This window comes from Myodes glareolus, chromosome 22 (assembly GCF_982192425.1).
Source record: "Myodes glareolus chromosome 22, mMyoGla1.1, whole genome shotgun sequence".
Classification (NCBI taxonomy): Eukaryota; Metazoa; Chordata; class Mammalia; order Rodentia; family Cricetidae; genus Myodes; species Myodes glareolus.
In genome coordinates this window covers 23,693,344-23,707,510 of record NC_142047.1, presented here as the reverse complement: position 1 = coordinate 23,707,510, position 14,167 = coordinate 23,693,344, and the positions used below count along the sequence as shown (strand labels likewise).

Here is a 14,167-nt window from a genome sequence, read left to right as displayed (position 1 = left end):
GACTCTACTTTGAGTTGGGATGTGGGTCTGTCTTTAGGAAACTGTCCTAAGAAATTTAATTGGTGTGGAAAGACACAGACTACTGTAGGGAGCACCATTTCCTAGGTAGGAAAATATTGCTGTATAAGATTGTATAACTTAGAACAAGCAAGCAAGAGAGCGTGTATGCATTCATTTACCTCGGCTCCCGACCGAGGATGGGATGCGACTAGCTCCTTCAATCACCTGCCATCAAGATTTCTCCACAATGATGGACAATAACCAGGAATCATGAGCTAAAATAAACCCTTTCCCCCCTAAGTTGTTTTCTCAGGCTATTTTATCATAGAAACAGATATGAAACAGGGTCAGGGTCCTCTGGGCATGGTCACAAGGAGGATCCAAATGATGGGGTAGTAGCAGCAAAGGGACAGACTCTGGGACCCACTCAGGGTCTTAGGAACCCTGGAAAGGATGCCTGCTTCCAATTGCTGTGCTCCTCACCTCACCTTTTCTCACTGGTGACAATATCCCAATGTCTCCTGTGCAGAGTAGTGGGATTAGGTCAAGGTGGTGGTGGGAGGCATACAGAGTTGTGGGGATGAGGCTACAATTGGGATAGACTAGAAGCCCCTCCACCACTGTCCCCCTTTCCTCACTCCTGCTTCATGAATTCAGGCAACTACACATGACCTCAGGTATGAGGGACAGGTAAAGAAGATTCCAGATTACAACCCCATCTTAACCCTTTACTTCTCAAGTACAATCCACAAGGTCCCTTGTGTGGTTTAAAGCAGCACCATGTCTTCCCAGGTGTCTGGACACCCAGCCTGCCCCTCCACTACAGATTACTTCCATGTAAGTCAGAAATCTTAATTAAACAACCTCAGTCCACCTGAGTTTACAGAAAGTCTATCGTTTAAATTAAGGAAACAATGCCTTCTAAACAGATAGGGTATGACTCTGAAATGCTGGAAAAAGAAAAGAACAGAAAACTGAGTAATAGAGGTGGTGCATTCCCAAGTATTTTCAGAACATCTAGACATAGCCTGGGCTAGACCATTTGTCCCAGAACATTTCAATTGCTGAAGGAGTCTATTACAAATCATTCCTTTTCCTGTTTATGGGACCTTGAAGAACATTCTCATCTGGGATCAGAAAACTGACACCTCCAAATCACTGGAACTCAATGTAACCCATGCTTTCTTTTATTGTAAGGTTGACAGTGATTACATCACTACCCTCTAGCTAACTGACTTCACCTGCATGGGGGAAACGACCACTACAATGCCTCCACTGTGCACTGGAGTCTCACAGTCCAAGAGTATGATGTATGTATGTGCATGCTCATGCATACAAGTATGTGTGCATGCATGCTGGGACTAACAGATAATCATGGAAGTATTCCTACATGATCCTAAAACTTGTAGGGTGTTCTTGGATATGGGGTTCTCTTGGCTTCTTCAAAGTCACCAGCCATTCCTGTGCAAGCTGAGTCCCCTGCGTCATATGGAGAGTGGCTGAAATAGTTGCCTTTTCTCTGAGTATTATACAATAGCCTTCTCTTAATTTTTGTAACACCTAACATAAGCCTGACAGTGAAAGCCCTATGTTCGCATTGGCTCACTCCACGGACAAGCAGAAACAACACAGTGCCAGAGAGCTTCTGTGGTCTCTAGAGAAATCCTACAGACCATTGTTTTGAAGGTCTGCATGAGGCATATAGATACAACTTGACCAGATGAGTAATAGAGATGAGATAGATTGAAAATAGAAGAATAAAGCATTTTAGATGGACCTCTACTAGATTAATGAAAAATAATTCATAAAATTGGTTAAAGGATGAATGAATAGACAGTAGAAAGCTGGGAAAATATTGTGCTAGGAAGTTTTTGTCAGCTTGGCACAAACTAGAGTCACCTAAGATAGGGGAATCTCAATTATAGAATGGCCTACATTCAATTGGCCTGTGGACATGTCTTTGGGAGATTTTCTTGATTAATGATTAATGTGGGAGGGCCTAGCCCACTGTGGGTAATACCTTCCAGGAAAGGTAGTCCTAGATTGTATGTGACATTTTCCTTAGAAGCCTGGTATTGCATGCCCTCATCCCCCTAATTCAGTTCGGTGATTATGTGTAGAAGTATAATTTAAATATACCTGAAAGCAAGAATACCATGATATTAAGCTTTTATAAGCTGGAAGGTTGTCGTGGTATTTCCTATAGTGTTCTTACTGAGTACTTTTACATTTATTTATTATTTACATTTATTTCCCATTAAAGAAGCAACGAGAACCAATTCACATCACAATATTGACACTGTCCTGAGAGGGGACAAGCTATTTCAGAAGATAGATGCATGAGTCAAGCCTTTGGCCAAGATCACAGTGTGGGGACACGAGGATGGGCACACCCACCATTTTCAGTGTGACTTCCAAGAGTTCATCCTCTGTCTTCTGGCGCAGGCAGTGAACCATGGCAGCTGAGGTGGTGGTTTTACAGCCAGCAAGAGCAGCCACTTTCTATAAGAGATAAGGTATCAAGAGCACATCCTTTGGCTCCCTCCATGTAGACTCTGTCTTCTAGCCCATGTCTGACTTTTGAAGATGGTAGAGGGTTGCTGAAAGTAGTCTGAAGGAACAAGTGTGTGTGTGTGGTGGGGTGGGTGCCAGAGAGCAATCTCTATTGCCGACTAGAGCCATGGTTAGAACTGGTTACACAATATCTCTGTCTCTGTTACCTTGTTCTGATAAAAATGGGCCCGATGTCCATTCCCAAGGCCACTAAAGGGATGATGGATAGATATTGTAATAATAAAATGCCTCTTAAGAAGCTCATGGATGTTAAAGGTTTGAAATCAAGAATTGCACTGCCTGGTTCTAAGCCTCACCTCTACCACTTGCCAGACCATCCATTCAATCGCTCTGTGTTTCACTTTCCATCAGATCAGGATGGTGATTGGATGTGACATGCACAGGACGTGATCATGTCTCCAATACACTAAAATGTGTGCAGAATTGCTGGAGGCCTGGATAACATACTCAACACGGAACCTTTAGTAAGTGGAGAATGGGGCTTAGGTGTGGGTAATAAACCAGCCCTTCCTGTCCATTCATTCTTATTCAGGCTGCCCTTGAGCGCCTCAGCTGAATCTTGCAGCAAGAAAGACTGCTGAGGACCCAAGGCGGGAGACTAAAGGGTGCAGTATCTGTCCCAGGCAGCTCCTACCTTAGCCATGGGCCTGGCATCCCTCCCATACAGGCAAGGATTGAAGACGACACTGCTCTGAGAGATGGCCCTGTGGAAGAGGTTCTTGGCCAGCGGGGACACCACCTGGCAGGGAGAAGAGAAGAGGGTTTGCACACAAAGGAGTGATCTGAGATTCGCTTACTCTTTAGGGATCTGTCTATCTGCTCTGCTGCCACGGCCATTCCTCTAGGGACCCTGGTGCTCTGTGGGCATAAAGTATCCTGTTCCTAGGGTCACCCTGGAGCCACCTCCTCCAAAAAGACACGCAACACAGTGAAGACAGAGCCCAAAACAAGAACCAAACAAAAAGAACATGGCAAGAGCCTTTCTCTACACTCAAACCTCTGGAAAGACAACTGGACAATCCTGAGTCACAAATTTTGCTCCCAAATTCTATTACTCAGAATTTAAACAAAGAAAAGTGGTCACAGTGGCTCATAAAAAATAAGTGTGCTCCTGTTATTTACAACAATAAAATCATAAATAGTCCAAGGGTCTAATGAGATTGGGTAAATAAGGCTTTATTTTTACTTTGGAATCCTTTGCATTTCAAAAAAAAAGATATGGGCAAGAATTAGTTCTTTAGTCAAGGTTGACATTTGTCTTGTGACCTTTAATCCTCAGCTCTCTTAGTGATAGGATTATATATATGCACCATCACCCAGCTTCATTTGACAATTAAAATATGAAATTAGTGTATCTGAAAGTGCAGTGATGGGCTGATTCTCTGTTCAACTCAGAGTGAGCTAGGGTGGGCCTAGAAGTCACCAGTGCTTTCCATTGCTCCCCTCAATGCCCTCCAGTTTTATGTCCCTCTTTCTACCATATAACTCAGTCCCAGAGACTGCCACCTTTCCTCCTGAGCATGGAAAGACCATCTGAAGACAGGCCTGCTTCTTCTGAGTGCCTGAGTCCTTTCACCGTGTAGACCCAGGCTGCTGGGTGCCCGAGCCCCTTCACTGTGCAGACTCAGGCTTTAACCAAATAATTACACTCATGCCCTCCCCCTTCCTATTTGAAATTTACACCCAACACTTCTTGAGAGATATCAACCCCAATGATAGTCTAATTAACAAAGAGAATCTAAATAAGTCAGAAGTGGAGATGTGGCATGGTGCAGTGTACAACTGGTTATTTTTATGGCCCATGACACAGAGCTGAACTCTGAGTTCCCTAGGAGCTGAGGAAAGTTCAATCTTTAGCCAGCCACCATCCGATGCTGACTGATAAGTGGAGTCAACCTGGATCCAGGTCAAGAGAGTAAAAGTGCCAAGGCCGGACTGACTAGTCTGTGAGAGATCTTCTCAGCAGACATCAAGTCTGTAAGAGATCTCCTTACACACACAGACTTACATCACAGACTTGATGTCTGTGAGAGGAGATCTCCTCAGCAGACATCAAGTCTGTGAGAGGAGATCTCCTCAGCAGACATCAAATCTATGAGAGATCTCCTCAGCAGACATCAAATCTGTGAGAGATCTCCTCAGCAGACATCAAGCCTGGACATGAGGCCTGGTATCAGGAATACTTACAAGAACAGAGACACTCGCACCTCCTGCTGACTCTCCAAAGATGGTCACAGAGCCTGGGTTGCCCCCAAAGTTGGCAATGTTGTCTTGGATCCAGCGCAGTGCAGCCACCTGGTCCAAATGACCCCAGTTCCCCCGACTATGTTCATCTCCTGTGCTGTAAGACAATAGTGGGTAGAGTTAGAAATGCCATGGCTGTGTTCTAAGGGCTAGAGAGAGATTGGGACTCTATGTGAGTCTTCTGAGAAAAAACCAGTCACACATCACTGACAAGGGTATTCACCTGCTGTTCTTCCCTACAGCAATGTTCAGAATGGGGCTCTACATTCATTGTCCGGAAACCAGGGGGTCAGGAGCCAACATGCATACAACCAGGGTTTAAAATGTACAGCTCATCTGAGAACAAAACTCATGAAACCTCTGACTACACTGACTCTTACTCTACACCACAGGCCGACAGATGGAAACAGAATATGACAGGCAGATAGTGGAAAAACATAGTTGGGTAAAGAGAATATAGCAGTTGGGCTAAAGGGTGGTGTATTAGATTGCATAACGAGGAAAGATGTCATTGGGGCAGTATCACTTATTGGAAACCTGAATAAATCATGTAAATGAGTTGCGCTGGTTCTTGCTGCCAGCTTAACACAGTCCAGAGCTGCCTGGGAAGAGGAAACCTTAACGGAAGAATGTAAGAATGTCCCAGATCAGATCGGCCTGTGGCGATGTCTGTGAGGTTGTTGTGACAAATGATTAATGTAGGAGAGCCCAGCCCACAATGGATGGCACCATCCCTAGTTAGGTGGATCTGGGTTCCATAAGAAAGATGGCTAAGTTTGAGGATGTAGAAAGCCGGGAATCAGCATCCCTCCTGGCTTCTGCTTCAGTTTCTGTTTAATTTCCTGCCCTGAATTTCCTCAGAGATAAGCTAGGACCTGGAAGCACAAACCAAATGAGCCCTTTTTTTCCCCCGAGCTGCTTTTGGTCAGTGTTCTACCACAGCAATGGAGAGCAAAGCAGGGCGCGTGTTTGTGCGACTGAAGAAGAGAACCGCAGTTGGGAGGCATAGTGCATACAAAGGCCTCGGGGTCACAGGAACGAAAGTGGAAGGGTGGCTGGTGTGAGATGCAGTCAGAATGGGTGCTGTGGGCCTTGACAAGGACATCTGTGCCATTATAAATAACACAGAAGCATGGCGTAGAGAAACAATGACTTATTCAGTCTCCCAGAGCACTCTGGCCCTGTGCAGGACAGCGATAGCATTAGAATAGCTATTTATAACAGTAGATGGTTGTAACAATATCAGGCTTGACACAAAGGACTTAGATGAGGGTTGTAACAAGGCCTTGTACTGATCTCTAGGGTTTGCACATGGCTTGCCCACCAAGGGAGTATGGGAGTCCTGGTCTATGCTGTGTTAACATTTGGCAATAATAGGACTTGTGAAATTTGAGGCCAAGGGAAGGTTTATTTGTCACAGGGAAGGATCTAATGTAGTTCTCCTGTGACTCTGATTGTTTCTCCAGTGAATAAGTTTTTATGAAAAGAGGAAGTCTGTCGCCTTCCCACTTCTAGGCATCCTGCTTCACCATGTCATCTACCTGTGTATTAAGATCCCCCTTCTGTTTCTGTGTCATGTTGTAACATAGCCAAGGGCTTTCACCGATGACTTGTTGATCCAAGCATACAATGTTGGACTTTTAATATATCAAATCTAAGTTAAATAAATAAGTTTGAACTCTATATAATGTCATAGTCTCCTTCTTTTTATTATACTAGCAGAAACAGATCTATTTCTGGACTAATATGTAGAGAGGAATATTAATATATCACCTGAAGAATCCCCAGATGCCTAGGCGATACTGAATAACCACAACAACCACGTTTTCATGGACAGCAAGGGGCAGTCCATCATAGGTTGATGCTCCATCGATCACCAGTCCACCTCCATGGATCCACACCATCACCTAGACAATGACAAAACCACACTGGTCATAGGCAGCAGAACTGCAAAAACTGCAGAAGTCATCTGGTTTGGTCACCTGCATCTAGGCTGTGACTCAAGGACATCACCCCAAACACAACAATGTTCAAGAAGGCTGCAATAGGCAGTCACTCTCCTTTTCACCTCCCTGAGGTCAGCCTAAAATGCCTTAGCACTCAACACCCCCATCTTTCTCCTCATTTCCACCCTTTAGTGATTTTAAGTTGAGAAAACCATCATGCAAACAGCAAAGACCAAGGATATCATGTTCTCCCCACATCCCCATGAACTCATGCCTGGAGTCTGCAACCAACTGAACACAAGCAAGAAGCAGACCTTGGACTGCCACTTCATTTCATGCCACTAACCTTTCAGTGGTAAATTTAACTTCTCTGGGAACCAATTGCATGATGAGGAACACACTAGCCTAGTGGTCCTACTTCTACATTGTCTCCTCGATATTCCCGAATCCTCCCACCCTGCTTAGTCCTGCTCACTGCTGCTTCCTCTGGGATGTCTTCAGTACTTTGGCTAACATTACTTAAGAAACTACTGTGTACCAAAGACCGATAACACTTGAAGTTAAAAGGATGCAAAAGTTTGCAATTTGTGTGTGTGTGTGTGTGTGTGTTTTAACCTACAGAATGGAGAAGTGAGTGTACAAAATCCTATTTGTTTGAGAGAAATCATAATGTGTACTACGAAGCAAGAGTTGCACCAAGCAGAAGAAATTGCTTCTATATGAACTAGAGAACAATTCCCCATGCATCAGCTAAGAAATGAAAGCGCTTTGTCTGCTAGAATTCCATCACTAATAAGATGTGGTAGCATGACTTGGCCAGGTCATGTGAGCCAACATTGCACACTGAGTTCCCAGTCCCCACGTCTGCCCACGTCAGCAGCTGAAGCAGGACCTGAATTTAACCCCAGGCCCTGTGGTTCTTGGACCTCTGTCATAAGGAGAGGGTCTCCGGTCTCAAGGTTTCCAAAGCCCCTGACCCCTCACTCACACAAACAGGTTCTTTGACACCTTTAGTAGCAACTAAATCAAGGCCATCTCCTGATGAAAGCTGGAAGCAAGGGATGGTGAGCAATGGGACACAGAGCAGATCGTAAGACCATGGTGAGATGGTCAGCTCCTTCAAGACAGGCTGTGTGAGACTGACTCTTGTCCCTGCCTTCCCTGACTGCAAGTACGGCTGTGTTTGGGACACTGAGCACACAAGAAATGTGTGAAGAAATCTGAGTTTAAGTGAAAGAATGTTTGTCCCTACCTTCCTGTCCTTTGAAAAACATGAGTAGGGCCTCATAGTGGTCCCAATTTCAAAATCTCTTCTCCCTACTCCTGTCTGTGGAGACTGGCAGGGCATTGGCATTTGGGGTTACACCCCAGGGAATGCCTCTTCCCAAAGCCCCTTTCCCAACCACTGGCCAGCAAATAGCAGCCTGCCCCATCTCAGGCCCTTCATTTCTGTGGGAAACGCTGACTCACTACATCCTCTGCCTGTGCCAAAGGCAGTAACTGATAACAGAGACCTATGATAAAGCCCAGGATTACTGACAAAAGGCAAAAGAGGCTGCCCTCAGCTCCTCCCCTCACACCTCTGTCACAGGCCAATGTAAGTTATCACAGGTATTATAGATCAAAAGGTGACATTCTAGCTACCTTTGCTACTCCTTATCGAACAGCACAGATTTTTTTTGTTTTTTTTTGTTTGTTTGTTTTAAAGGTCCAAAGACCCATGCTATTGCCCTGCCTGCCAACTGCGTGCCCTAGCTTCCTCCACCAGAATATCAGTTTCTTTCATGTGAACTATCACATAGAATTTTTTAAAAATTAAGGTTTTTTTTTCCCAGCTTCAGTTTATTGAAATTATGTCTTAGCTGCTCTGGGATCATGTTCTCCCTCCAGTGTAACTAAGACTTGATATCACTGTCCTTGTTAGTGTGGGAGAGCTTGGAAGAAAAAGATGGAAATCTTGGATGTAGGGCAACCTCCTGCAGAGTCTGATGCACTCAGACAGACAGGAAAGAAACCTATGACTTTCTGGAGGTAAACAGAAGGTTTAGATTCAGGCCTGGACTGTAATGTCCTTGCCCCCCAGATGCTTTCATTCTCTCCCAGTTGTAACATGAGGGGTTGTTTGTTTGTTGGGGGTTTTTGTCCTTCCCGGCCCCCCAGCTGTTTAGTCCCAGAGTAAAATCACACAAGAAATCTCTATAAGTTATAAAGCTGATTGGCCCGTTAGGTCAGGCTACTTATTAGCTAACTCTCTCATCTTGATTAACCCATTTTTCTGATCTATGTTAGCCATGTGGTTCAGTACCTTTTTCAGTGGGGCAGCTCACATCCTGCTGCTTCGGTGATCTGGGCAGGAGTGGGAGGAATCAACTTCCTCCTTCCCAGAAGTCTCCTGCTCTCCTTGCATCATTTCCACTTCCTGTCTGGTTTTCCCACCTACACCTCCTGCCTGACCAATCAGCATTTATTTAAAACATGATTGACAGAATACAGACAATTCTCCCACACCACCCAGTGGCACAGAAAAGTCCAATACTGGACCCCATAAGTCTAGACCAGTAGTAGTCCCATGCTTACAGGCAGCCTGCTGCTCTTTGTCAAGTCGGCAGGGGTGTAAATGTTCAGGTAGAGGCAGTCTTCAGAAAACTCGTGAGGAATGCTCTCCTTTCTGTTGGTGAAGAGCTTTGCGAGCGTCTGCGCTGCCTCTGGGTTTTGGGAGCACCTAGAAAGGACAGAGGACACCCAGGTTCCACCAGATAGAAGGTGGGCAGGCTGTCTGAGGCCCAACCTGGCACCGGGAGGTTTGAGTTTGTTAACGAAGCTGGTATAAGTGTGTAAGAAGGTCTACATGCTTCCCGGAGGAAACTCTGGATTCTCTAGCACCTTCCAACTCTGCAGAGTAGAAAGGACTTGACGCCTGTCCCCTTCCCAGAGTCTCTGGCTATATCCTAGGCCCAGGAGAGAAGAGCTCACATGTTGGCCTGTCAGTGACCATGACATCTCCTGCATGGCCTGGACTGATGCCATGTTTAAGTCCCTTCTGGGCTTTAGACAGTGGGTTACAGGGTGACATAGTACTCCTTCAGGTAAACATCTTCTAATCCCTGGGACACTTTCATCAACCAATGGTATGACTTCTAATGACAAACATACTCTGTAAGGGTCAAGAACTGTGTTTTATGAATAACACAGCTTAGGAAAACTACACCTTTGTTCTGCTTCAACCACTAATATGCTGGGTGCCCTTGGGTAAAGGCACACAAAATTCCGGGTCTAGAGAAAAGTGTTGATGCTAAGGGTCCTACTGCCCTTTTCATAGCCTAGAAATCACTGTGGCTGCCCTGGTAAGAGAGCTCAAAGGTTCAATCCAGAGTTGAACTAATGGTAATTACGGGTCCTTCAAGCGTGTTAAACATTTACTCATTGTTAACAGAAATCATTTAAGGCCTACACCAACCCCAGACATCTGTCATGATTCCCATTTAGAGAATAGAAATCTAAGGCACAGATGGTTGACAACTACCCCAAGGACAGTTAGCCAGTATAGTTGCTTAAATAAGAATGGCCCCATATGTTCATATATTTGAAAGCTTGGTACCCAGTTGGCAAAACTGGTGGGAAGGACTAGGAGATGTAGCCTTGCTGGAGGAGGTGTGTCTCTGGGGCTGGGCTTGAGGTTTCAAAAGCCAAAACCATTAACAATTACCTCTACCAACTCTGCCTCTTGATAGTTGTTTTAAGATAAGAGCATTCAGCTATTGCTCCAGCACCATTCCTGCCGGAGTGATACCATGCTTCCTGCCATGACAGCGGATAGACTCCTCCGCTGAAACTGTAAGTCCCAATATACCTTTTCTCCTATACTTGCCTTGGTCATGGTGTCTACACAGCAAATAGAGAGGGAGATAAAATAGTTGGAAAGATATTGCTTATATTTACAAGGACAATGTCCCCTAATAGGGCCCCAGCAGCTTACAAAGGAGGGTAGGAGGTGGCATTCTTCACGAAACTCCAGGGCTCTGCAGGCTGTGGTGGAGCAAACCTCAGGGAGCCAAGAGGGGGCTTGGCAAAGGGGACTCCCAGGAAGACGGCCACAGGCTGTGCGAATCCTTCTAAGCTGACGTACTTCCCCAAGACTTTGCCATGAACAGTGTTCACAATGGGTGGTGAGGATGGGTGTCCTGCTGGACAAAGAGAAAATGAGGACACATCAGAAGAGAAAGGTCAGACCTGGACTCCAGGCAGGCGTTGTTACTTTCTAGGTATGAGACCTTGAATAAGTCACTCAACCCTCTTGGCTATGGTTTTGTTTCAAGGAAAATAAAGAAGACATGAGCTGCATGCTGGATGAGGCAATGAAGGAAGGTGAGCATATCCTCGGGATGCTGACCTCATAAGACGGGTCACAGACAGTTCACATAAGACAAAGGTGGTAACTTTGGAGAGGGCTAGGAGGGAGAGACTAGAAGGAATGAGGCCTTCTTATTGGATTTATCATAGAGAACCTCAGCCCTACAGCAGAGGTGGGAAGATGAAAAGGGACAGGTATTAAGCACAAATGAGTGTTAAGTGCAGCAGCCTAGAGTCAGCATAACACTGGCCATTTCTGGGCTGAGAAGATGGTACCAGGTGCAATCTAGGGGGAGTAGACAAGAATCTTGTATTATCGGAAACATATCAGAAAGGACACTGAATTCCTGAGCAGAGGGCTTTATTTAGTATACAAATAAATAAAATAAAATAGCTATGGAATCGAGAACACAGCGAAGCTCTAAAACATCCATTTCATAGCTTTATGCATGATCACCCAGAGGTCTCTACTAGAAGAGATTCTTCTATAATTAGGGAAAGAGATCTGCAGAGATCCGCAGATGGACATAGGGAACATTAAGGTAGACTTACTTCCTGAATAGATATGGGGCCTAAAGAGAAAGAAGACAGAAGAACTAGGGTGTGCTGCTGACTTCCTAGAAGACAGGAGTGATGTAGGAGGGTCTTCTATCTATCTGCTGCTTTCATTAGTTAATAAAAAGACTGCTTGGTCTGATAGGTCAGAACATAGGTAGGCGGGGTAGACAGAACTGAATTATGGGTGGAAGAAAGCAGGGTGAAAGAGAGCCACCACCATGAAGCTGCCAGGTCAGACATGCTGAATCTTTCCCAGTAAGCCATGAGCTTGTGGTGACATACAGGTTATTAGAAATGGGTTGAAGTTAAGATCTGAGAGTTAGAGGCTGGAGATAATGGATCAGGCAGTGTTTAAAAGAATACAATTTATGTGTTATTTCGGAGGTAAGCTAGCCGGGATCCGGGCAGGAGCAATCTGGGTGGGAACACAGCCCCTGTTCCTTATTACTACACAGGAGCAGTTGGAGCATCTCTTGAGCAGGAAGATGCCCCCAGACACGGGAATTTCAATGCTGGGAGGAGGTCAGTGATGGATAGGTGGAGTTCACTGCAAAAAAATGAGGGTGCACACTGTGCATTTGTTTACTGTAAGAAGCAAGTGTGGAGCCCAGGGACAACTTGTGCTGAGTGAGAACGCCTACCAGGGTGGTGACAGCTGAAAAGCCAAGGGGAAGGGAGGTAGGGATTGGCAAGAGTCCTGAGGAGAGGGAGAAGGCAGAAGAAACCACCAAATAAAGTGGGAAGAATCTAGATGGCTGTGGGTAGAAGATAGGATAGATGGGATGGAAGTTTAAACAAAGATACAGATGTTGCTTAAATAATGTGGGATGTGCACATATTAATCATCTACTGTGTATTACACGTACATACAGATGCTCCTTTTAAAAAAGCCCTGCTAAGTAGGAGTTACCAAAGCCATAGCAAAGATGAAAGAGCGGGAGTTGCAAGCACACTGGATGAACTTCCTGAAGAGAGAAGTTAGGTGGTCATTTCAAGGTGTATGGGCAATAAGCAGTGTAGACCTGACCCTCTCCGAATTCAAACCCTTTCTCACTCTGCCTCATACTCTATCCCAGCCTCTCACAGTGTCACACAGCTAAACAGGAGGGAAGTCTAGAAATTTTAACAAGGCCATGACCCTTAACCGGGAAACACTGCTGTAGATTCTGGAGCTGGAGATAGAATGAGGGACGATTCTAGGAAGCCTTGGATGAGCGCGGTCCCCTGGAAGCCTCAGTGTCCCTCCATGGCACAGATGGGTACTGAGGTCCCATTACTACTGTACTGACCACGGATCTGCTTTCTATACCTGTTGCTTTGACCACTGATGCTCAGCTCATCTGGGATAAACTGTTACTCCAAGGGTCTAACCATACCATACCCCTAGCCACCTGCTTATCTGGGTCCTTTAGCCTGTTCCTCCACTAACCCATCGTGATCACACAGAATTAGTACACTTAAAATAGACACAGTCTCTACATCTCCAAATCCCCTGGAACTGCCCCAACTAGCTAAGGTTACACCTCTTCCCCCTGACTCCTCTCTCCTCTGTCATGTAAACTATGTAAACCATGACAAAGTCCCTTGTTAACAGCTTCTGTTCTGTCTCAGACTTCTGACTGATCAGTGATTCCTGCCGCGGGAAGGTTTACCCGCCTACTGGGGCGTGGCCTCATTGACTATTCATTTACCGTACTCGGAAGCGCATCCCGCCCCTGCTGCTCTCTGCCCCCCTTGTCCTGGTTCGCTTCTTTGGCTTTTTTGGATCTGATGTCCATCACGATCCAAAGCAGAGAATCCGGATTTGTAAGTTTTCCCCTAAAATAAATAACTGTCTATCTCTCAGTTCTGAGCCTGTGTGAGATTTCTTTTAAGCGCCCGATATCTCAGCCAAGAATTTACCCTCTGTCCTAATTCCTTGATACACCCCCCTTTCAGGGAACTCTCAGAAAAAAAAACAAAAAACAAAAAACGTCTTTTTAAATGCAGCTCTTGGATGACTTTACACGTGAAACTTTTCATGAACATACTCTATTTTAAATCCCCCCCCCCTTTCTACACCTCTTCTAGACTGACCACCACTGGGAGGCCACAGACACAATCCCTCATTTTTCACCCCAACTGCAGCCCAATGGGGAAGGAGCTGGCACAGTAAAACTAAGTTCCTCACTCAAGGACACAAAGCTCAAGATCACTGAACTTAGATTCACTCATTTTTCTGTCCCTGTCCAGAGGGCAAACACCTCTAAGAAACTGGACCTGTTTTTTTATTTCCCTGAATGAGCCTGCGCTCACCAAGGCTCAGAACAAAGAATTTTAAATATGCACCCAGAAGTACTCACCCTGAGTCAGGCAAGCAGTGAGAGAGATCAGGACCAAAGCACAGAGCCACATCATGGAAGGACAGTACCTCAGAGGTGCAGTGAGGTGTCTGGTGCTTGGAGGGAAAGTACTGATCCTGCCCACAGCTAGAGACCAGCCCCTGAAGTCCTGCC

The 14,167-nt window shown here is 45.5% G+C and overlaps 1 protein-coding gene across 1 annotated transcript in view; it reads right to left on the bottom strand.

Moving 5' to 3' along the window:
- LOC148118488 (liver carboxylesterase 1-like) overlaps window positions 1–14,167 on the bottom strand; it is a 21,586-nt gene extending 7,419 nt beyond the window's left edge. Inside the window, exons 1-7 of the mRNA XM_087900171.1 lie at window positions 14,015–14,167; window positions 10,741–10,948; window positions 9,342–9,486; window positions 6,592–6,725; window positions 4,762–4,915; window positions 3,209–3,313; window positions 2,398–2,502 (exon numbers count right to left, since the gene is read on the bottom strand). Coding sequence (XP_087756297.1) covers window positions 2,398–2,502; window positions 3,209–3,313; window positions 4,762–4,915; window positions 6,592–6,725; window positions 9,342–9,486; window positions 10,741–10,948; window positions 14,015–14,069 — 906 coding nt within the window. The 5' untranslated portion in view covers window positions 14,070–14,167. The remainder of the gene's footprint in view (window positions 1–2,397; window positions 2,503–3,208; window positions 3,314–4,761; window positions 4,916–6,591; window positions 6,726–9,341; window positions 9,487–10,740; window positions 10,949–14,014) is intronic.